The 25,119-nt window shown below is 36.1% G+C and overlaps 2 protein-coding genes across 2 annotated transcripts; one reads left to right on the top strand and one right to left on the bottom strand.

Annotated features, from left to right (window-relative positions):
* Positions 1-12,241: 12,241 nt before the first annotated feature.
* LOC142531603 (large ribosomal subunit protein uL5c) lies at positions 12,242-15,547 on the top strand. Its single transcript, XM_075637802.1, has 3 exons — positions 12,242-12,564; positions 12,762-12,962; positions 15,071-15,547. The coding sequence occupies exons 1-3, from the start codon at positions 12,328-12,330 to the stop codon at positions 15,416-15,418; spliced, it is 786 nt and encodes a 261-aa protein (XP_075493917.1). The 5' UTR covers positions 12,242-12,327; the 3' UTR covers positions 15,419-15,547.
* A 94-nt stretch (positions 15,548-15,641) lies between these two features.
* On the bottom strand, positions 15,642-23,986 carry LOC142531602 (mitogen-activated protein kinase homolog MMK2). Its single transcript, XM_075637801.1, has 6 exons — positions 23,547-23,986; positions 22,890-23,019; positions 17,589-17,726; positions 16,862-17,194; positions 16,464-16,647; positions 15,642-16,116 (listed from the first exon to the last, which is right to left on the bottom strand). Exons 1-6 carry the CDS (start codon positions 23,711-23,713, stop codon positions 15,944-15,946), a joined length of 1,125 nt encoding a protein of 374 aa, XP_075493916.1. The 5' UTR covers positions 23,714-23,986; the 3' UTR covers positions 15,642-15,943.
* Between the last annotated feature and the right edge of the window lie 1,133 nt (positions 23,987-25,119).

The following is a 25,119-nucleotide window of genomic DNA, read 5'->3' as shown; positions in this document are numbered from 1 at the left end:
TTGGATATTTTTATCCGCATGATTTTAATTTTTAGCGATACATAAATTTTATCGAATCGGGGGAATTTTTGAGGGTTCAGTTAATAATTTCAAAATCTTTCCAACATGAAATATTTTTCGGGAGTGTGATTGGAATTAATGGGCTAACTTTTAATCTCTTTGGGCTTAAATTTCTTTTAAGTTTTTAATTAAATCATTTAAGGACCATTAGCTAGTTGATTAATAACTAATTAAGCTACCCTACACCCATCTACCCTCCCCACCAACCGACACCCTCTTAATTTCTAATATTTCTCCCGTATTCCACCCATTCCCCATCTCATAAAGCTGAACGTTTCCTCGGCATTCCTTGTTCTTGAAAAATAAATCATTTCGGCACTTGTCTTCGATCTTCTCGCGCCATTTCATCTAAGGCACGCCCCGTACCCTTCTTTCTGCATCATTTACGTCATATACATGCTGATGATTGTGTTCTTACAATTAAAATTTCGATCCAACCTAGTGCAGGAAAGATTTTCTGTTTTCTTGTTTATTCTTGCATCTTGTGATCACCACTCACGTTTTTTTCTGGTAAGTTGCAAGGGGCTGCTGGTTTTCGGTATTAAAGGGCTGATAGAACTTTAAAAAAAGGGGGAAACCTTGCTGGTATCATGAACGGATCGATCCTAGGGGGTTAAAGATCGGAGTTATGGTTGTAGGTCGACGTTTGTGGCAAGGTTCGTGTAGGAGCTGTAGGTGTTGGATCTTGTTGTTCCGTGTATGGCTGGTCCAGGGCTCTTGCCCATGGTTTAGGCAGTCTCTAATGGTCCTAGGATGAGTATAGTTATGGTGTTTAGGGGTCTTGTTGGCCATGAAGTATGCTGGAACGAGAAGAAGTGCAGCTGCGCAGATTTGTATGCATGTAAGGGCTATAGGTGTTTGATCTTATGGTTTCGGCTAGGGGCTGGGTTGGGGCTCTTGGCTATGATTTAGGCAGTCTCTAAGGGTCCTAGGATGAGCCTAATTAAGGTGGTTTGTGGCTTGGTTGGCTAAAGAAAGCTGTACAACCAGAAACATGAAAGCTGCACAATTTGAGTCTCTTGTAGCTGCTGTCACGGTTCTGATTTTTTGGGGCTTAGGTGATGGTTCTGAGTTAAAAAGGGCTTAACCATGGTCTTAAGTATTGTCTAAGGGTCGAGTCTAGGGCCTGGTTCGGGTCTGGTTCGGGTCGTTTTAAGCATGAAGTAGTTAGAAGCATGCTAGGGTCACGGCTAGAGTTGGGCGATGGCTTGCTGGAATTTCCAGCAGCTGTTCAGGGTCTTATTCGAGTGTCTAAAGGTCTGGTTTTGAGGTTTTTAGGACCTTTTAGATGTTTTTAAGGTATGGTAAAAATTTGGGAAAGTTTTGATTAAGTTTCGGTCGATTCGGGTTAAAACCGGGACCCCGGTCCAAGTTTTAAAAGGAATCGGTTAGTTTGTAAAATGAGCTCGAGTTTACGTCTATGAATGCTTATAAATATGTTTTGGGATATTTTAAGGAGTTCGGTAAGCTTCGGGTCAATTTTAGACGTCTAGGGGCAAAACGGTAATTTTGGGTTTCCAGGGGCAAAATGGTCATTTTGCACCCGGGGTGAGATTTTGGTCCTGGCAGCGCCCTGAGCACAAATTTACTATATTTTAAATATTTATGCATCATGATGACGATTTTAAGATTTTATAAAGATATACGTCTAATGCTTGGATTTAAGAAAAATTGCATTTATTCATGATTTTTATAAGCGATGAAAATGATAATGTTTTGAATTATGGGAATTAGTTGTGGCTATCGAAGTATATGTAAATGGTTAAGACGTATATGTAAATGCTGATGATGAGGCCTAGGAACAGTGGATGGGTGATCATGTCACTGATGTCCGACAGCCGCCGGGTACCGCGGTTCTATGTATGATGGATCCATCGTAAATGATGTACGATAGTCACCTCTAATGAACTGAATTCAAAAATGATAAATAATGAACGATAAAAGATGAATGATAGATGATGAACGATAAAGGATGAATGATGAACGATAAATGATAAACGATGAATGATGAATGATGATTAACGATGAGCTGTTTTGACACGTTATGATTTTACACGATATGTTTATGTTCATGTTTTAAAGTTCATGAAAGATATGTTGGCATTATGATTTTACACGACACTGTTTACTTATATGATGACATGACATGTTTTAATACGATATGATTTTACACAACATGTTTACGTTATGCTTTTAAGTTCATGAAAGATATGTTGAGTATGATATTTTTCACTGCTGTGTGCTATGTATATGTACTTGTTATTCCTGGTATAGGCGTGTTGAGTCTTTAGACTCACTAGGCGTGTGTGATGCAGGTGAGCTAAATGCTGAGGAGACTGGAGGTGACGAACTCTGAGTAGGCAGACTTGGTGGGGTGACACGACCCGAGGACCACAAGTTTTCCGCATTACGATTTATGAGATTGAGAGGAGATGAATATTTTCATACGTTGATGATTTTAAGATTTTTATTATTTTATGTTTTCGTATGATTGTGGATGAGTTCGGTTAATTTAAATTGAACTATTTTTACGGTAAGATAATTACGATTATTTTAAATGTTCTTTCGAAAAGCGCGAGATAAAAAAAAATAAATATTCCGCAATTTATAAAACGAGTGAGACGTTTATTTAGCTGAGACAATGATATATGGTACTTCATTGCTGACAGACCTATCGAGATTATAAAATCCAACACTGCAGTTGTCATTACTAATGGAGACCTCGGATGATTGAAAAGCATAAATCAAAATGGTCTGCTGATGACAAAAAGAAAGGAAACATAGATAACATGGCAAAAAAATATTGTACAAAAACCCTAGAAAAGAACAATTTCAGCAAAATCAAGATGTGTACTGTTGCAAAGAAAATTTGGGAAAAACTAATTCAACTTTGTGAAGACAATGCTCAAACAAAAGTGAACAAGATTATTGTTGCAATGCAAAAGTTCAAGAATATCAAGATAAAGTCTGGTGCATCTTTAAATGATTTTTATAAAAAGATTCAGTGGTATTATTATTGAGTTGACAACTCTTGGAAAAGAGTATACCGAACAATTGCTATGAGAGAATCAAAAGACTTAAACAAGTTTGATTTGTGTGACTTGTTTGCTTATCTGAAAGCATACAAGTTTCAACTTTAGACTAGAAACAGAGAAGAATCCACCTCTAATCATCTGACCAAAGCTCTTACTACCGTTGTTGTTGAACCCATTCAGGAGAGATCTACCAAACAACTCAGCAATGAAGTGATGTCATTGTTTGTCAAAAAAAATTCCAAGTTCATGAAGAAAATTTGTATAACATTTCAGAATGAGAGCCAAAACTACAAGAAGGAGTCACCCGCTAGTGACATGAGCTGTTTCAATTGCGGAAAATCGGACATTTCATTTACGACTGTTCCAAGCCCAAGAAAGACTCATAAGAAGAAGGGACACAAAGTAATGACAAAAAGTCATGCAAGGATCGAAAGGACGTGATTGGTGAAGAGAGAAAGAGCAAGTAAGCAGAATCCAGCTCTGAGACTTCTGACTCACAAAGCCAATCCAGTTACATTAATGTTGAAAATGTTCAATTCCTTATGGTTGATGTTGATATTGACACAACCACTAATGAGGAATTTGATTTCGAATCCAAAGAGTTTACACGAACGGATCTCGTTACATTGCACAACATGGTTGAAGATCATTCGAAGCTTTCTCAATCATTTGAGGAAGTCAAAATTGAAAACAAAAGATTGACTGATCAAATCAATAAGTTCATTTTTTCACAAAAGGATAATTGTGAATATTTAAAGGTTGAAGTGAGTAATTTAAAGACTGAGAATGGAAGAGTGATGACAGATTACCAGTCTTTACTGAATGAGAACAAGAGGTTGGTCCTAATAGTAAATGCGTCCTCGATTTCTTTAGAAAATATGCAAGAGTTAAAAAAGCAATTAGGAGACAAGACTGATATCGACTTCAGTAACGATGAAAATACTTCTTCTTAAACGAGTATTAAATAGCATCTGGATATGTGCTAAGGAAAATTATTCATTAACATAAGCTAGAGTTTACATTGCATTAAAATATTCGAAATATTACAATTAAACCTAATGATTTATCTCGTCGAGGTTGTATAACAAAAGTTATTGAGTAATTATATTTAGATCATAGGGGGTAGTGAATGCACCTAGGGTGCTGAGGAAAATATAAACTCCAAGTCATTCTCACTGCGATGGATGATTCAAGACAGCTCCATGCTCTTCTTTACTAGAAATCCGGGAAACTCTTATGTAATTTATTCAACAAGCATATTAATCCCTTTCACATACATAACCACATGAGTAGATGTCTCACTCCCGTTCTCGCTAAGCAGAACTGTTAATGTCATGTTCACCTAATTATCATCCACCACAAAACAATAACGCCCCCGAGAGTGTGAGAAATAACCCAGTATGATAAAAACTGAAATAAAAACAATATGTAACGTAATGAATGATATGTGAATACAATGGATATTGATCAGGTAAATCCATATGCAAGGGTAAATGGAATCACAGTAAATACCCAATTGATAAATGCATCGCAACAACAACTCGAGTAACAATCAAGTCTCGATTACACTGCCATGACCATTCCTCTGCCAGTCTACTACCGTGTGCCGGTCAGCTCGTCGAAAATTAAAAACATACTGCTCCTTATCAGCCTTCAACATTTCTTGGCTAGTCGCAGCTCCATAAAATCCAAATATCACTTCGAATCCACAAATATCAAAGTAGGAAATCAATGGAATCGAGGATCAATTTGCAATAAGATGATGTGTCATACATCGATGCTACATATATATAGAAAATAATTGCTCGTAAAATATATTTTATTTTTACACATCGATGTTTATGAAATGCCACAAATAATTTATAAAAGCCAATAAATCAAATAAACCACTTTCAACACATATTAAACACCACATATACATGTTGTATGTTATCCAATAATAAGCTATCATCCGTGCAAGGCAAATAAAGTAGCTGATGATTTGAGTCGGAATAATATGAGCAAAGTAATCCTAGCGTCACTTTCAGCACAACCATGCCTCCGAGAAACGATCAAGATAAGTCAAGATCGAGACCCCACTTTGGTGAAACTGAAACAACAAGCGGAAGAAGGAAAATCATCGGATCTCCAGACAGATGACAAAGGAGTTGTGTGGATGAAAGGGAGATTGTGTGTACCTGACATTGAAAATTTTCGACAGGAAGTAATGTCTGAAGCACACAAGTCAAAATTTTCAGTCCACCCCGGCAGTACCAAAATGTATAAAGATTTGAAGAAAAATTTCTGGTGGAGTGGAATGAAAAAGGACGTTGCAATGTTTGTCTCCAAGTGTCACGTGTGCCAACAAGTCAAGGCAGAACACCAGAGACCTGGTGGACTTCTTCAACCTTTGGAAATCCCGGAATGGAAATGGGAACATATTTCCATGGACTTTGTAGTCGGTTTACCAAAGTCTAGACAAAGTCATGATGGTATGTGGATAATCGTAGATAGACTCACAAAATCTGCGCATTTCTTACCTGTCCGCATGAACTATAATCTGGATAAACTAGCCACCTTATATATGAATAATATCGTACGGTTACACGGAGTTCCAGTTAGCATATTATCAGACAAGGATCCTAAGTTTGCATCCCGTTTTTGGAAGAGCTTCCAAAAAGCTATGAGGAACAAAAGTTACTCTTAGTACGACATATCACCCTCAAATAGACGGCCAAACTGATAGGACAATACAAACTCTTGAGGACATGCTGAGAGCATGTGCTCTAGACTTCAGTGGTAATCGGAGCGAACATCTATCCTTAATCGAGTTCGCATACAATAATAGTTATCACAGCAGTATTGTAATGGCACCGTACGAAGCTCTGTATGGACGAAAGTGTCGATCGCCACTATATTGGGATGAAGTAGGGGAAAAAGCCATGGTTGGACCCGAACTGATCCAAGAAACAGTGGATAAAGTTGCTATGATCAAAGAGAGACTGAAAACTGCACAGGATCGACAGAAAAGCTGGGCTGACATGAAAAGAAGACCCGTGGAATTTGAAGTGGGCAAAAAGGCCTATGTGAAAGTGTCACCCATGAAGGGTGTGATGCGGTTCAATAAAACTGGGAAATTGAATCCTAGATACGTCGGACCTTTTGAAATCCTAGAGAAAGTGAGAACACTTGCTTATAGAATAGCACTTCCACCTGATATGTCAAGAATCCACAATGTTTTCCACGTTTCGCAGCTAAGGAAATATATTTCCGATCCAAGTCATATTCTAGAGGCTGGACCACTTCTGGTTGAGGGCAATCTAAATGAAGAACTGAAGTACGAGGAAGTTCCAATCCGAATTGTGGATAACAAAGATCAAGCACTGAGGCGACGAACTATTCCATATGTCAAAGTACAATGGTCCAATCACGCCGAAAAAGAAGCTACTTGGGAGTTGGAGAAAAGATGCGAGAACAATACCCTTATCTCTTTGAGGATCGAGTATAGCCAAGTTTCGAGGACGAAACTTCTCATAAGGTGGGAAGGATGTTGTGACCTGAAATTAACCACACAAGCCAAGCCTTTAAACCACATTCAAGTCATGAATTCAAGGAGGAATTTGAAGAGCCATAACAACATAACATTCAAGCCATGAATTCAATGAGGAATTTGAAGAGCCATAACAACATGTTAATGGTGTTTAAGGCCATCAAGAAGGCCATAAACATGGATGTAATGGCCTTGAATGAGAGCCTTTTCATCTCCCCTCCATGAGCTTATAAATACCATGCATGATGACCAAAAAGAAGGCACAAAACATTCACAAACATTCTGAAAATTTCAGCAGAAAAATAGGCATACTTTCGAGTTCCCTAGCAGCTATTTTCGAAACACCGTAGCAGCCGAATTCTTGTACGGTTCGACGCAGTCCAGCAGTTTTGTGTCCGAACTTTAGTTTTCTTTCCCTCAAATCTTTGAAGATTATCATCAAGTAAGTGGGTTTTTGCTATAATCTTATGTACACTTGCATTTCATAAGTGTACTACTTGATATATATATCGACATGCTTGTTCTTTGTAAGTATGTCCACATTTGCTTAAAAATACGTTATGTATATTTCTTGAAATTCGATCGGCATGATATATTCGTTCCTATTTGTTATGAACATTCTTGAACAATTTGTTGTTGGATATTAGTTATAATATTTGAAAGCATGTTTGAAATATTTGAAATGCACTGTAATGATTCGAATTGGAAATGGCAAGGAAATTTCGATATTTTATATGTTTTGTTTAAGGCCCTGATGCGGTGGGATATAATAACCGTTCTTTTGGTCTCGCCCCTTAGAGGAGTAACTTATAGGGGATTGATCAGTAAACCATGAAAATGAGATGATTTTCAGTGCTATGTTTGTACTTTGTTTATATTCGACTCAACATGCTTACTATTGAAATTATGATTCCATTGAAATTATGATAATATATTTGTATAATTATCACCTTGATATTTGTTATGTCCGATCAGCCCCCATTTACTGAGTATTTCCCAAATACTCACCCCTTACATTCTCACCCCAGATAAGAACGATGAACAAATCAAAGATAAAGAACAAGAATACTTTTGGGGATGGTGATCCGATTCAAGACCAGTCTCGTTATTCTATCTTTTAGTTAGATTATCGTATTTTATGCTTCCGCATTTCGTTTTAATCGCATTGTAAAGACGATTATTGATTTATGTAATAGACTGGCTTTTGGTTATTTGATGTACTACGTGGCTTGTTGTTATACGATTTAAATTGTTAAACAACGCCGATGAAACGTCTCGGTTTCGAAGCGTGACAGTTCGAGCACAACAAAAACAACATGCAATTTTAGAAATATATCCCATGCAAAACATGACTCATACCACATGCATATCATCGACCAGGCACTGCGATTCAGCTACTTTCAACGGTTTACTGATATCAGTTCCTAATTTGCACTCGACCGAATATTTTAAAAAACGAAATGCATAAACCAAAAATTCAGCATTTAAAACATGCCCACTTACCTTAATCCTTGAAGAAAAACACGAAGAATTCAAAAATCATAGAAGAATCATGCAACAGCACATCGCCCGGAAAATCAACTGTATTGAAAAATTCCTTGCGCCTTATTGAACCGTTGGATCGAGCTCAAAATTTCATAATACGTTAAAACATTCGTCCAATAAATTATGAACGGTGGAGATCGGATTTGGAAGTCGTTTTGACCTGTTTATGGATGAAAAACCGTATGTATACTGTTTCCCGCCTAGAATCGTAGCAGTTTTCTTGCGAAGGCTATAAACGAAAACTAACCGTTGGATTTGGCCGAAATTTGGATATGTTATTTGAAACATATGGAAGCACATTCTGAACAGGTGGATATTGGATTTAGTACCCGAGCGAGAGAAATGAATTTCTGAACATGGACAGAATTTTGATTATTCGTGCAGAATTTTGGAGAGGAATTTCGAAAATTGGAGAGCAAAACTCGAAAATTTCAGCGTAAATTCCGAATGGGAGCTTCTCCTATTTATAGAGGGGTGACTGCTATCGAGATCGTGTATTATCTCCTCGTTTAAACCTTTGAATTAAATATTGAATCTATGATAAATTATCATATTTTATCTATCACATTATCCTTATCCAAATATATCTATCAATGATCTTTTATCTTATATCAATATCTTGTTTATATTTCCCAAAATTCGAAATATTGACATATTATCTTCTTAAATTTGAATTCATTGGATAATTGTACACAAAGATTAAACTATCCTACAAAACTTTATATAATTTTGATAATCTTATATCTTAAATAAATTAATGAGATAAATACCCAAAGATTGCGCAAATCCTAGTACCATATTATCACGATTATGCAAAAATCTTGGATTTTACATATACATTTTAAATTTGAGTACTTTCATAACACTTATTTTAAACAATAATAAAACATAAAAAGAAAATTATCAATGATGTCGCCGTCATTTTTTCATTGAATAAGAATGAAAGGTGTTAAGTTTTTTTATCTTCTTGACTTTCGGGTAAATTGGTTGAGTTGGGTGGGCAATTTCCAGGACATGGTAGTGTTCCTTCCCTGTGAGTGCTAACGACCGGGCAGAGATATCCCGAACTGGATGATTTGCACACTTGACAAATAAAGAACGTTAGTACGACACTTGAAGGGGTTTCAGTGCAGTCACTCCGACGCTCAAGTCAGTCAAGTATTCATTCAGATGAAAAGAAATTGTTATACGATGAGTTTATAGTGAGTGCTTATTAAAAATATTAAGTGAATGTTCCTAAATAATCAAGATAACTTGAGTATTTATAGGAGGAGAGGTAATGATTACTTTGTTTTCAGTGTCCGGTCATAGCTCATAATCAGACCGTCTGCCTACGCTCAGGTTTGTATGAATATAGTAGTCTGATTGGTGGCTTCCCGAGTTGATGTATGTTGGGGAAGGTTTAAATGAGATATTCCTTATTTGCCCAGGTTGAATCTCAAAATCGACCCATTCTCCCTAAATTTCCTTATCCCCTCTTTTACACTGTGATTTGAGGAAGGCAGTGAGATACATACAATTAGATCGGGGATAAGAGATTCTGGGTACCTACCAAAACGAGGAACAAATTGGCCTTTTAATTGTAGTGTTTATTAAAAGTAAATTTTACAATGATTCATCAGAGGTTATAATGTACTCATGTTTAAACTTGTTGACCATCTTCATAACATGCACAGATACAAAGTAATTGTTATGATACAATTAGTAGATTTCTTATGAGATTATCTTACCGATCTTTATTCGTGAGACGACAACCATATTTCGAAAAATTTCATAAAGAAAGAAAAAAAAACATAACGATCTTGATTACTATATAAATAGTAGTACGTTAGTTAATGTTAGGTAGTAGCCTAAGCGCTAAGAAGCTCAAATCATGTTAGTGAGACTATATGCTTGACACTAGACATGTCAAAACGGGTTGGCGGGGCGGGCCAGCCCACAACCCGCCGCAACCCGCTAGGGGTGGACAACGGTCGGTTTGGTCCGGTTTTACTCTACAATGGTTCGGTTTTTCGGTTTTGAATATCTCTAGTCCAAAACCAAACCATTTTATTACGGTTCGGTTCGGTTTTTTTGTAATACGGTTCGGTTTATACAGTCGGTTATATACGGTTGGCTAAAATTTGTTGAGAAATAAAATTATATGCCACTGTATGCCTTTAAAATCTAAATCATAGTATTTTTCAAATATTTAATTTGTGAGACTTAATCTTATATATATATAACATGTGTTGTGTACAAACATGTCATACGAATATAATAACAATATATAACCAATTAACTATGTAAACACGGAAAATGCATGAATCCAACGGAATATTCAGTAATAAGAATGATAACAAGGTGTCAAGTGTCAACCAGCTCGAATGGAGCACAAATAATCTTACGAAAATATTAAAGAAATATATACAAAAAAAAGAGAAAACGTCGAGTGATGATTGGTAAGAAAAAAGAGAAACGATCGGATTGAAAAATTGAGGGTTAATGATACTAAGTTCCTAAATCTTAATAGGTCCATTATACATAAAAAGTCTTATACTTACCAATAATATGGCCCATTATACATAAAAACCTTATATTTAACAATAATATGGCCGGTTCGGTTTTTCGGTTTTTTTGGGGATTAAAACCGAAAATCGAACCGAAAAACCGAACTTCATAAATTTTAAAACCATAACCGACCGAAAAACCGATAAAATCGAACCATTTAAACCGAATTATTCTGTTCGGTCGGTTTTTCGGGTTTTATGCCCACCCCTACAACCCGCCATTAGGCGGGGCGGGGCGGGCCAACCCGTCATTTTGGCGGGCCTCTAAATAGTCAACCCAGCCAAACCCACCTTGAGCCGCGGGTTAGGCAGGCCGGCCCGCTTATTTTTTTAAAAAAAATTTCTAAAGAGTATCGCAGTAAATATAGAAGAAAAATATATTTCAGTCAAATAGTTTCATAAAATACTTAAAAACGTTTAAATAAGAAATTAAGAAAGCATACAACATAATCCATAAAAAGTAAAGTGTTTAAACCAAACATGAAGATTGAGACATGGAAGAGAACATAAAGTCGAGGAAAGAGACGGTTGTAAATTTTAAAAAATATTGTGTCTTCAACAATACACATAATTAGCAAACATCCGTCGGGTTCACAAAATTTCACTGCAACTCATCGTACTTCAAACGAAACCGCTCTTGGGTTCAAAAACAACTGCTATGCTTAATAATTATTTTAAGATTCATGAATAAAATTTACAGGAATTTCTTCCCCTTTGTTTTCTTTATGTATATCTGTAAATTTCTCTCTTTTTATTTTCTTTATGTATATTTGTTATAAGAGTAAATTATCAATATATTTGTTATAAGACATGGGACGCATGAAACTTATTCCAATTTTTATATAAAACTTAAAAATATAAAATTTTATCCTAATTTGGCGGGCCAGCCCGACCTGTCTTGACCCGCAACCCGAACGGACTCAACCCATTTGGCTTGCCTCCAAACGGGCTGCTATTTTATCAACCCAACCCGTTCAATTTTTATGGCTGGGCGGGCCGGCCCGACGGGCCTAACCCATTTTGACAAGTCTACTTAACACATGCAATTTGAATGATTTACAATAAAAAGTAATGTTTTTAGTATAAAAAATTATATTTTTTCAAGAGTAAATGAAATAGAATATCCGTCTTACAAAATTCACATGCGAGACTATCTCATATAAATTTTTGTGTTATGCGCGCTTATGTGAATCTCAACCCAGAGTTTGACAATATTTATGAACGCTGACAATTTTGGCACAGAGAAATAAAAGAAAGTTAACCGAAAAAATATCAAACAAGTATCATTCTGATGAGTGGGTCTCTTGTGAGAAAATATCAAACAAGTATTATCCCGATGAGTGGGTCTCTTGTGAGACGATCTCATGAATCTTTATATGTGAGACAGATCAACTCTACCAATATTCATAATAAAAAGTAATACCCTTAGCATAAAAAGTAATATTTTTTATGAATGACTCAAATAAAATTACAATATGTGAGATCGTCTAACACCAATTTTTGTACACGTGATTAATCTTAATTCCCGGGCACAGAACATCTTATCGTCTTCTAGGCCACACGAGTGAACCACCCCACAAACAGAGCAAACCAGCAGCTCCCTCCTCCGATGGCGTTATCTCCAGGCCTGCTACACTCCACTGCCTCCACGTTCCACGGTCAACTGGCTCCTCATTCCGTTCGACTGCCTTTTGTTCGCCGCGGTGGCTTCTCCGTGAAAGCCATGTCACCGGTTGTCCTGGTGGAGAAGACGGATTCCGAGAAAGTCGAACGTCTTAAGTCCGCTTACATCGAGAGAATCATACCCTTACTCAAAGATGAGTTCAATTACACCAACATTCACCAGGTATTATTGTTTTTTCACTCTACAATTTTTCAGTTGTGTTTTCTGGAAAGAATTGAGATTGGTGTGGTAAAAGGGGCTTCTTGATTTTGTGCTTGGGGATTTTGAATTAACGAATTGAAATTATTTGGGGAAGCAATTAGCCGGGGGCAGTCGGGCTAGATTAACAATTATGGGCATCTTGCTTCTTCTTTTTTTAGGTTCCAAAAATCAAGAAAATTGTTGTGAATTGTGGGATTGGAGATGCTGCGCAGAATTCGAAGGGTTTGGAAGCCGCAATTAATGATTTGGCACTTATTACGGGACAGAGGCCTATTAAAACGAGAGCAAAGAAGGCCATCGCCACCTTTAAGATCAGAGAAAACCAGCCTCTTGGAATAGCCGTCACTCTAAGGGGAAATGTGAGCAGTTTTACCTATCAAAGCTGCATTATTTTTTATTTTGTTCTCGGCAAATTCTGTGGATTTTTTCAGTGAACAAGTGATAGAGAATTGAAAATCTTGATAGACCAATATTAAACAACAAGTTATTTACATATTATCCACAGCATGACAGAGTGATAGGAACTGAAAATATGACTGGAAAATATTCAGAGACTCCAGTTAGAAGTTGAGTGACTATGGCTCCCCATTTACTCTAGAGTCTAGACCATGCTGTTGTGAGAGATTATTCACGCAACTCCTTAAGGTTGTGTTTAGTTGAGATGATGTAATAATAGAATGATATGTATTGAGTGGTGGATAATATGATCCAATGGGTTGAGTAGTAATATCAGATAATTATTGAAGCGTTCGATCTGTGATGATTGAATTTAGGATAACGAAAATAAATTAAAATGTGAAATAACATTTGCACCATTTTTTAGAAACTACATTTATATTTATATTTTTTATTTTTGGCTATTGCATGTGCCTCCTTTTTTAACTGAATCAACTTTCTACCATCTTGTGCTATCTTCATCTTCTTCACCATCAACCATTTTTCCATATCCTTTTTCCCAAATGGTGCCTATCATTTCTGCCACTTTCACGGCCATATCTACCATCTCCATTCCATTACCTATCATTTTCACATTTAGTTTTAATACCAACGCAATCCCTCTACTATGCACATATCTAGCGATTTCCTCGGCCAACACTAAAGTACCACCCAAGTATGTTTATGTTCTATTTTTGCTTTCACTTGGAAATTTTAATTTTAGTTATTTTCAGACAAGTTTGAAAGGTATTTTATGAGTGATTTTAACTCAATTTCACTGTTCCAGATCAGCCTTGCGGTTGTTGCTCATCAATTCCTCTCTTTTCTCGACCTTCTCCTGAGCCCTCCATTCTTGTTCACATGAGTTGATTTCATTTTTTGAGTTTCATCTAAAGTAGATATTTGTTACTATGGTTGAATTGAAGTGGATAATTTTTCTATTCATTGTAGCGCCTTGGAGAAATAGATATCTTCATTTGGGGGCATTTATGGAAATATGGTATTTAAGTTTCCCTTGAAGAGGGTTGTGCTTGTAATTGTACCATGTATTGGAGTGTGATATGTAGTTTGCGATGATTTACATTTCTTAGGCGTTTAGTTATCAGCCCAAAAATTGTTGTAGTATCTGGCCTATTGATATTTTGCTGGCCAATGAAGGATGACCAAATAGCTAATAGTGCGAGTTATCAATCAAGCCCCGCAACATGGATGGTTTTTCATAACAGAACTGTGTCATGAATGCATTTAGTTTTGTTTGCTGGCATATGAGATTCAAATGACAAATTTTGTTGGTACAATATGTAATGCTATGTAACTAAACTTGAACATTAATTTTCCTTCCCTGAATAGAAATTGGATGATAGCTTCATTTTGTAAACTAGTTTTGTAATAAAGGCTCATCTCACTGCTGACTTCTAAACTCATAAATTTTCCACTTCTGTTTTATAGTGAGTCCAATCATATGTTGTTTGTCATCTGTTAACCTGTAACTCTTTCAAGTTACATTTGGATTGGAGGATTTGGATTTAAGAAATTATTTGAAGGAAGGATTTAAATGACTCCATTGTTAGAAAGATTTGAAATCCACCGGAATGGTCCAAAAAATGAATAGCCAAGGGTTTAAAATCCATTGTCAAATGGATCTACCCAAACAAACCAATGGATTTATTCAAATTCATCGATCCAAATGCAATTTTATTGATGTTGAATTTCTCGCCCCAGACAATATCATAGATATGAGATGCATCATTTTCAAAAGGAAACCAGTAGTATATCAAATATGAACTTGCTAAGCTTCTGGTTGAGGGATAAGAATTCTCGACTTTTTGTATTACTCAAATTAAACGAATTGGCTTCTTTGTGGATATAATCTGGTATCAAGTGACGCCGATTTTTACTGTACTCTGGATACTAATGCATATCTCAATAGTATTGTTTATCACATTAACATAACCTCGCGTGTATCTGCGATCAAATTCATTTCCTCTTGTTCTCTTTGTGCTAATTACTATGCCTCATCTTTTTATGGCAGGTAATGTACTCGTTTCTTGATCGGCTCATCAATCTGGGGCTTCCTCGCACGCGAGATTTTCAAGGGGTGAACTCCAATAGCTTTGATGGAAATGGTAATTACAGCCTTGGCTTTCGTGAACAGAGTGTATTCCCAGAGATAAGTTATGATGTGCTTGGTAAACCAAGGGGGATGGATGTTTGTATCTCGACCACAGCTGAGACAGATAAAGAAGCATACAGATTACTGGCTTTAATGGGTATGCCATTCAGAGAAGGTAGTGGCCCAGCTACCGAGGTACGAAAGAAGAAGCTCAAGTCTCATCATTTTGACTCAAAAGCAAAATCAAAGCAAAGAACCAAAAAGTGAATTGAGCTGTTGTACCTTTCATTCCATGGTTTTCTTTGGCATTCATTGTATAATGAAAGTTGCTCACATACTGGCTAATCTCACGTACTTGTGTAATTAATTAGTTGATTCTTGAATCATTTTTTTTCACCGTGTTAAGTTTCTTTATTTGAGCATCTGAAAACTGGGAACTGTCAGTTGATATGAAACGAAAACACTACATGCATGAAGTGAGCACAATCAATGAGAAGAAATCTTGATTTTATCACGCAAAAATTACAAATGACACCAATTTATAGCAACAGTTGCTTCTAGACAGTAGAAACATTTAGTACAGCTCTTTGTACAACATTCACTGCAAAGATAACAAGGAAAACCATAATTCTTGCATCTTAATAACAAGCTTATCATCATACAACGGTAACAAATGTATCTCACCAGTTCTCCACTAGAATTATTTCTCATTTCCAATCGGGGTCCAAATAAGATTTCTACATATGTCAAGAGTGTAATTCAGAGACAGGATACGTAGCACGATCGCTTCCCTCAATGAGTTGGGTCGGGATTGCATTTCACAGACTCTCTCCAGATGAGTTCCTTAATGTTCTCTTCAGTGAAAGATGGCTGCTCAAAGTCGAAAACAAAAGGCCTAGGGCAAACGGGCTCCTCGTTGATATCATGAAGAGGTGCCAAGTACGGGTGACAGAGTGCCTCATCAACTGCGAGTAGAATAACAACGTAAAGCCACCAAAGTTGAACTAAAAATGTTTACTAAACAGAGTTTCTGCTTCTCAATATAAAAGAATCATTCAGATGAGGTTGTTGAAAGTAAAGTGCCATGTGGAAGTGTCATGATTGAGGCATACTTCATATCACCCACCTTTCAGATGACTCCAAAGTCATGCCTTGATAGAGATGAAGGATTTAGATAGTTCAAGTATTAGGATCCAAAATCATGGTCAATTCCACAACATCATAACAATTTGCGCAGGGTTTAGCTAAAGGTGGCAAATGTAACTTTAGATCATTGTTTAATAAAATGACTTAAAAAGGAATATATACATACCTGTAATGCGTCTGCTTGGGTCAAAAACTAGCATTTTTTCTAATAAATCCAGAGCCCCCGGAGAAGTGTTGCGAAATCTAGCAGAGAATTGTTGCCTCGGGTATTGTGGGAGCTGTCTCACATATCTTCTGGCATTGTCACTCCTAAGAAATCCGAGACTAGCATCATCCGGAGAGCCAATGAGCTATTGCGATTACGAAAAACATAAAGAGCAACATCAAGAAGAAACTAACATTAGTTTTTAATACATCACGAAAAACCAGATGAACAAGAACAAGAAGAAATCAAATCAGTTTGTTTTTATATGTTTCAAGAAAACCCGAATGCCTGAGATAAAATTCAAATAAGCCAAAAATTTTGACATGTACATCTGGTATAATTTTTTCATAAGAAAATACCTCTGTGATAAGTTTCAACTGATGTACATAATCTTTGCCAGGAAAAAGAGGCTGTCTTGTCATTATTTCACCAAGTATGCAACCTACAGACCATATATCAATCGCTGCAGTGTATTCCGAACAATTTAGAAGCAGTTCTGGTGCGCGGTACCAGCGAGTAACAACATATTCCGTCATAAAATCGGTTTCAGATGTTGTCCTTGCAAGCCCAAAATCTCCAATTTTCAAATCACAATTGGCATTGAGGAGCAAATTACTTGGTTTCAGATCACGGTGCAACACACTTGCAGAATGAACATATTTGAGTCCTCGCAGAATTTGGTAGAGAAAGTACTGCAAATTTGTATTAAAAACAAAGAAGTCTACAGCATTATATAGAAGTTAAATTTAATTACAAGTTAATTAAACTAACTTCTACAAGCACACCAACTAAATTTTCTTTTGTAGTGTAGCTAGTAGCTCCTATTTAATTTCTACAGTGACGCCTTTTCTCTTCTATTTATTGAAGGTGGTCAAAGAAGAAAAGGTACATGTGAAGTAGAAGATCACACTCAGTAATGTAAAAGCAACTCATAAGGAGCTTCAAAATTTAAAAAAAAAATTGCTTTTCAATAAAAAGCCTTTCAAACAAAAATTTACGACACACAGAAATGAAGTGTTCACAGTGATCTATCACTACGACACCCGAAAGGGGAATTCTGTATGCCATAAGAAAATGAGGCCTAACCCGACAATGATCATCAGCCAATTGCTGGTTGGACCGAATAATTTGATGAAGATCAGTGTCCATTAGTTCATAAACGATGTAGACATCATTGAAGTTCTCCTTTTGTGGCGGTCGAATGATATCTTTAAGTGCAATAACCTGTTTAATTAGAATGCAAAACCAAAAAATAAGGCAATTGCTTAACTGAAGATTCTTTCAAATATTCAAGGCCGCAGAAAATGCAAATAGGCATTAATAGGACATTGTCTTGATGTCATTAGCATGCCACCTAAATTCAAGTACACATGGATAAGGAGAAACAAAAATTCAGACAAACTGATAACTCAAGTAAACTGATTTAATACGGTTTGTTAAGAAACACAGTCACTCATATTTTTGGTCTGAAAATATGAGTGAATGTGTAAGTCAACTATTGCCCGACAAGTGTAAAGCTCCCAAATTTTGAAACTCGGGCATTTTAAATTTTCAAAGTTCGTACTAGATTGTTGCCAAGAAACTTGAAATTTAATGTATATATACAAAGATGTATATTTCAAGAGAAGCAGATTGTGATCATCATCTATCAACAACCAAAAATAAAAAATTTAAATCTCCGGATTTCAACATATCCTGATTTTCGAATTTTGAAGATGGAGATGGATTTCAAGTCAATCTCAAACTCCTCCTCAACTCAACTCTTGCCATTCAAAATTTACACCACTTTCTTCACATATTTTCGAAAAAAAAAGGCTAGAGGAACTTAGACAAAACGCTGCAGAATTTCTTTCAAAGAAGCACAAGATTTCGAGGATTAAGAGAGGCAAATTTTCGAGAATCACCACCTTGCTTTTCACGATTTTTGAAGAATATTGGTAAGTGGACTTTTCGTTTTAAAGATGTGTACATGTTTTAAATCGATCGAACATATTTTTCGTTATATGATTGGTTTAAAAATAATATGTTTCAAGCAATGTTATGATTCGACTAGCTATGAGAAAGGATTTCCGAACTATGTGTGGTCTTTATACGGTGTGATTGTAACTGTTGTATGACCTCGCCTCTTAAAAAACTATCAATTAGACACCGATATCAGTAAACTATAGAAAGAAGATGAATTTCAATGCTTCAAGTTTATGAGCTTCAAGTTTACGAGCTTAACGTTTATGATAAGCTTTGTTGTTTGGCAAGATATGCCCATGTTTCGAAATTTTATATATATGTATTTGTTGTGTATGTTCGATAGGCCTCCACTTGCTGAGTATTTCACCAAAACTCATCCATTACTCTCCCTGCCCATACTCTCCCTCCCCAGATAAGAACGTGGAGCAGTTAGACGAATAAGAGCAACATATGTTTTGGGGCTTGTCAACAAGATGTTCCAATTTAAGAACTTAATTTAGTTATGATTATTTCAAGCTTTAATTATGTTGTAAAATGCTTCCGCAATTTTATTTCGTTTTTGGGAATTTCTCATTGTAAAGACGAGTTATTTATGAAATAGACTGGTTTTGGTTTATAATGTACTACGAGACTTGTTGTTTTATAATTATGTGATTGTTAAACAATATCTGTGTCGACGTGCTTCGCTCTCGCGACGTGACATTTAAATGGTATTAGAGCTCATAATCCGGTTGGAAATAGTTTTTCAAAAAAATAAATAATTCGTGTGAGAATAGAAGGATCTGCGCATCCGCGCGGTGATTTCATTCACTCGCGCGATAGGTAAAAAAGATTCACTAAGCCAGACAGAAGACGCCGACGCCGACGCCGACACCCCTGCACCCACTTTGAAGTGTGCCTGCGTTAAGTCCATGCAAGTTCATACACATGAACAGACGCCTACTGCTTAGTGCACCTGGGCTCGAGAATTTCAGGACGTTTTTCCGGAAGAGTTAATTGGAATGATCCCGGACCAAGGTAGAATTCGAGATTAACTTGATATTTGGTGTTGAGCCAATATCAAAGGCACCCTACTGAATGACTCTAGCTTAACCCAAGGAGCTAAAAGAACAACCCCAAGAATTGTTCGACAAAATACAAATAAGACCAAGTGTCTCTCATTGGGGAGCTCCAGCCCTATTTGTAAAGAAAAATGATGAAAGTATGAGGTTGTGTATCGACTACATAAAAATCAATAAGATCACAATCAAGAACAAATATCATCTTCCAAGAATAGATGACATTTTCGATAACTTAAAGGAGCTATGGTCTTTTCTAAGCTCGATCTATGGTCAGGCTATCATCAACTGAAAGTCAAAGTCGAAGACATTCCAAAGACAGCCTTCAGAACAATGTACATGCATTACGAGTTCACGGTAATGTCATTTAGATTGACAAATGCTCCAGCGGCCTTCATGGACCTCATGAAAAAAGTATTCAAGACAATCTTCGACAAATTTGTAGTGGCGTTTATAGACGAAATTCTCGCGTATTCACCAGTGAAGAGAATCACAAGTAGCGTGTGAGTTTTGGCTAGAGAGAAATGTGAGTTTTGTGTAGAGAGTGTCACTTTCTTGGGTCATATAATATCAGAGGCAGGAGTATTAGTGGATCCCAAGAAGGTAAAGGCAATTTTAGTCTGACCTAAACCAAGACAGTAACAAAAATTCAAAGTTTTGTAGGGTTGGTAGGCTACTATCGAAAATTCGTTGAAGGTTTTCTTCGATAATCATATATATATCTCTTACAAAACTCACACAAGAGAACTTCAAATTTATGTGGTGTGAAAAGTGTGAAAAGAGCTTCCAAACGCTCAAGAGGAGCTCGCATCCACACAGATACTGTACTACCTACCGAAGGTAAGAGCTTTACCATTTATAGCGACACATCAAATGGAGGTTTAGGATGTGTACTCATAAAAAGAAAGGGTAACCACATCTAAAGTCGTACAGGCAAAATTATCTTACTCACGATCTGGAGTTAGCCGCGGTAGTTTTCACATTAAAAATTTGGAGACATTATCTTTACGGTACCGAGTGCGAAATATTCACAGATCATCAAAGCCTTAAGCACTTGTTCACTCAGAATGAATTGAACATGAGGCAGAGACGATGGATTGAACTGTTAAAATATTACAACTTAACAATAAGCTACCATCCAGGCAAGACAAACAAGGTAGCTGATGCTTTAAATAAAAACATAGGTAAGATGATCCTAGTATCATCTCTGCGCAACCATACCTTCAAGAAAACGTTAAGCCAAATCAGGATCAAGACCCGCTTTGACAAAACTTAAAGAACAAATCAAAGAAGGGAAGTCTCAAGATCTTTAGACTGATGACAAAGAAACCTTGTGAATGAAAGGACGATTGTACGTACCATACGTTGATAAATTTCCACAAGAAGTGATGTCTAAAGCATATAAGTCAAAATTTTCAATCCATTCTGACAGTACAAAGATGTATAGAGACTTGAAGAAAAATATCTGGTTGAGCGGAATGAAGAAGGACGTAGCAAAATTCGTCTCTAAATGTCAAGTATGTCAGCAGGTAAAAGTTGAAAACCAACGACCCGGAGGACTACTCCAACCTCTGGAAATCCCAGAATGGAGATGGAAGCATATTTCCATGGATTTTGTAGTGGTTTGCAAAAATCAAGACAGAGTCATGATGGAATATGGGTAATCGTAGATAAACTCACAAAATATGCACATTTTCTACCCGTTAGCATTAACTATAATCTGGACAAGTTGGCTACCCTATATATAGACAATATTCTGCAATTACATGGAGTTCCGGAAAGTATCATGTCTGATAGAGACCCGAGATTTGCATCGCGCTTTTGGAAAAGTTTCCAACAAGCCATGGGAACCAAGGTCACTCTCAGTACGGCCTATCACCTACAAACTGACGGTCAAACTGAGAGAATAATACAAACCCTTGAATATATATGCTAATAGCATGTGCAGTGAGAAATGGAGCTAGCATCTACAGTTAATTGAGTTCCCCTACAAAAACAGCTACCATAGCAGCATTGGAATGACTCTGTACGCAACCCTGTGTGGCGAAAATATCGATCACCTCTATACTTGGATGAAATAGGGGAAAAAGTTATGACTGGGCCTGGATTGATCCAAGCAACAGTGGAAAAAGTAATTGTCATCGGAGAAAAACTTAAGGCCGCCCAAGTGGAATTATATGTCGGTGAAAAAACTTATGTAAAAATCTCACCCATGAAAGAAGTCCGATTTAACAGGCTGAGAAGCTGAACCCCAGATATGTTGGACGGACCTTCGAAATTTTGGAAAAAGTGGGAACATTAGTTTATAAATTAGCGTTACCACCCGATATGTCAAGGATCCACAAATCCAAGCCATGTTCTTGAAGCGGGACAACTCCTGATTGAAGGGAATTAAAAGGAAGAATTGAAGTACAAGGAAATTCATATTCGCATCGTGGACACCAAAGATCAGGTGCTTAGGCAAAGAACTATTCCGTATGTCAAGGTGCAATGGTTTAATCATACTGAAAGATAAGCCACCTGGGAACTGAAAGAGAAAATGTGGGAGCAATATCTTTACCTCTTTGAAAATCAAGTCAACTCAAGTTTCGATAACGAATATTCAAATAAGCAGAGAGGGAAGTAAAGCCCACAAATTTTGAAACTCATCATTTTAAATTTTCGAAATTCGTACTAGATTGTTGTCAAGAAACTCGAAATTTAATGTATATATACAAAAATGTATATTTCAAGATAAGCAGATTGTGATCGTCATCTATCCGCAACCAAAAATAAAGAATTTAAATATTTAGATTTCAATCTATCCCAATCTTAGAATTTTGAAGATGGAGATGGAGTTCAAGTCAATCTCAAACTCCTCCTCAACACCTATAAATAAGACCTCTTGCAATTCAAAATTTACACCACTTTCTTCACTAATATTTTCGAATAAAAGGCTAGAGGAGCTCAGACAAAACGCTGGTTTTGATCTTTGCACTAGAAAGCTAAGAATATACACCAGATTGGAGGGGTCTTCTTTGGTAATCAAAATAAAAAAGGCACTCTTTGGTAATCAAAAAAAAAAGGCACTGATTGTGGGATTACAATATCACTCATGGTTATCCTTTATGATATTCCATTAGCATACATCTCCATTCATGGGATTTTACTTACTTTGACTACATTTTTATATTTTCCTGTCTGATAAATTCCAAGGAAATTTGCACAGCAGGTGACTAAAACAAGTGATTGAAATATTTACGAAGCAACAAAATCAAGTTAAACATTTATAAGTTCATTCAAGAGAAAGGAAGCACGGCCAAGACCCAAGCAAGATAAAATAGCTCTATCAAGATTTAATTCTATAGGCTGGTAGGATAATTACATTGTCATGATCCATATGGCGCAGAAGTTTAATTTCTCGAAGGGTCCTTTTAGCATCAATTCTGTTGTCAAATGCGTTGCCAATCTTCTTAATAGCCACCTCTTCACGTGTCTCGGAGTTCACAGCAGCACTGAAGCAGATGAAATATCACACTTTCCTTCATGCTAATAATGAACGGGAAATAGAAGGAAAACAGATAGCAATTGCGACACATCACATGTCATGACATGCTAACCAGTGATTGAAAACCACACCCCATAATCACAAGTGACCAAAAAAATTTAGAGATTTATTCAAAAATCTAAAACTGAAAGCAACGATGATAACAAAATCAAATTTTCTTCCATGATTTTGCACCTCCGGATGCAGGGGACGACGTTCAAGTAGCCTTTTTTACACGTAAACTAGCAAACACCAAGAGAAGAAAAATAAGAAATAACTCAAAATATTCCCAAATTCAGTATCCTCATCAAAAGAGACATTTGTTCAAAATTCCAAAATTCAGTATCGTGAAGATCTGGAAGCAGATCAGACATACAACCATCAAAACTCGGAATCAAAATTTATTCCCAAATCAATTTATTTTGGAAAACTAAAATACACAAAGCACAATAGACTCGAGATCAAGAAAAAACAACAGATTTTCTCGATTCTCACCAAACAATGCCATATGCCCCACGACCAACAGGCCTGATCGGAACATACTTGCGGGAAACTTCAAAGATATTCCCATACACATTGTACTGGACATATCTTCCTCCATGAGCGGGCACCCCTTTGATATTATGCCCACCATGATCACCGGCACCAGAACTTGACTCCATAGAAAGAAAAAAACAACACTCAAGACCAAAAACCCAGCTCAAAGATTGAATCTTTGATCAAGTTCTTGGCTTCTTTGGTGGTAGTGTCGGTGCCTCTGAAAGCAGAACGTGATCCTCTTACATTTCTTTGCCTCTGGGCCGTGTTACTCGGTGGTGAAATACAACTTTATTTCGATTTCTTTATAATTTTGGGAAGAGAAAGTGGTGTTGGCGTGTGAACTTTTGAACTGGAATGACTCGAGATTACTCGTGAAATTAATTGACTCGTTTGAGAACGATGGTAGGCTGGTTCTATGAATCTTTCAACCATACACTTGGCCTTGGATAAAGGTTGACTCTATATATATATATATACACACACACACACACATATATATCTATCTCATTATTTATAGTATTTGTTTTTAAAATAAGGATAGGTCTCTTGTGAGACGGTCTCACGAATCTTTATCTGTGAGACGGGTTAACCCTAACGATATTCACAATAAAAAGTAATACTCTTAGCATAAAAAGTAATAATTTTTCATGGATGACTCAAATAAGATATCCGTCTCACAAAATACGACTCGTGAGACCGTCTCACACAAGTTTTTATCTTAAAGTAAATATAAATATATATCTCAATTTTTATAGTATTAGTAAATATGAATATATAATAAAAGTAAAAAATAAATAGGTATAATAGTTACTTTTAAAGTATGTTTTTTCAATATGGTAAATATTTATATAAAATATGTGTTTAAATAAATTTTTTTATTTAATTTGACTGAATATTTTTATGTTTTATTTTTTATTTTTTTAGAGACAATTAGTATTTGTAATTTGGCGAGAATTATTTTGCAAAATAATGTTGGTGAACCTCTCAAAGTGCTTAATGGGTTGGAAAAAGGTTGACTATAGATATATCAACTAGTCTTCGCTTGTAAATTAAATATAAATATAACAGTAATAATAATTGATTTTATTTTTTTAGCAATAATTACTTTTTATTTTATTTTTTTGAGGGAAATTACTTTTTATTTGAGTATATAAGTTATTGGGAGACAACCATTGGCAGCCAGACAAGTAATTAGTAATGTACTAATTAATGTAGGCTTCCCACAAATAATGTACCAATAGAAATTGCCTAGATTTTAGTTTTAAAGTTCAACAACAACAATAATAATAAAAATATACTCTTATCATAATATTTGGTGAGCAAAAAACATTTGATCATATAGTTGGTAGACTCAAAAACATTATTTGGATTTGAAACGAACGACATTTTGTTATAAATATCTCTATTTGAATATTAAAATTAATAAATAATAATTTATAAATCTATGAGGGTATACCACAGATTAGACAACCTTTTTAGGATATTACGCTTCTTGAGTTTATAACCTAAAATTAGTTTTCTAATTGAG

This window comes from Primulina tabacum, chromosome 17 (genome assembly GCF_025594145.1).
Source record: "Primulina tabacum isolate GXHZ01 chromosome 17, ASM2559414v2, whole genome shotgun sequence".
Taxonomy (NCBI): Eukaryota; Viridiplantae; Streptophyta; class Magnoliopsida; order Lamiales; family Gesneriaceae; genus Primulina; species Primulina tabacum.
Note: the sequence above shows the minus strand (reverse complement) of the source record. Positions and strands in the feature narration are given on the sequence as shown.

Excerpts from the sequence above, each read along its gene's own strand:
- LOC142531602 (XM_075637801.1), bottom strand. The coding sequence starts at position 23,713 with ATGGAGTCAAGTTCTGGTGCCGGTGATCATGGTGGGCATAATATCAAA. Across the intron at positions 17,195-17,588 it reads TGGCTGATGATCATTGTCGG|TACTTTCTCTACCAAATTCT; the intron begins GTTAGGCCTCAT and ends ACAAATTTGCAG. Across the intron at positions 16,117-16,463 it reads CCCAAGCAGACGCATTACAG|TTGATGAGGCACTCTGTCAC; the intron begins GTATGTATATAT and ends TTCTACTCGCAG.
- LOC142531603 (XM_075637802.1), top strand. The coding sequence starts at position 12,328 with ATGGCGTTATCTCCAGGCCTGCTACACTCCACTGCCTCCACGTTCCAC. Across the intron at positions 12,565-12,761 it reads ATTACACCAACATTCACCAG|GTTCCAAAAATCAAGAAAAT; the intron begins GTATTATTGTTT and ends TTCTTTTTTTAG. Across the intron at positions 12,963-15,070 it reads CCGTCACTCTAAGGGGAAAT|GTAATGTACTCGTTTCTTGA; the intron begins GTGAGCAGTTTT and ends TTTTTATGGCAG.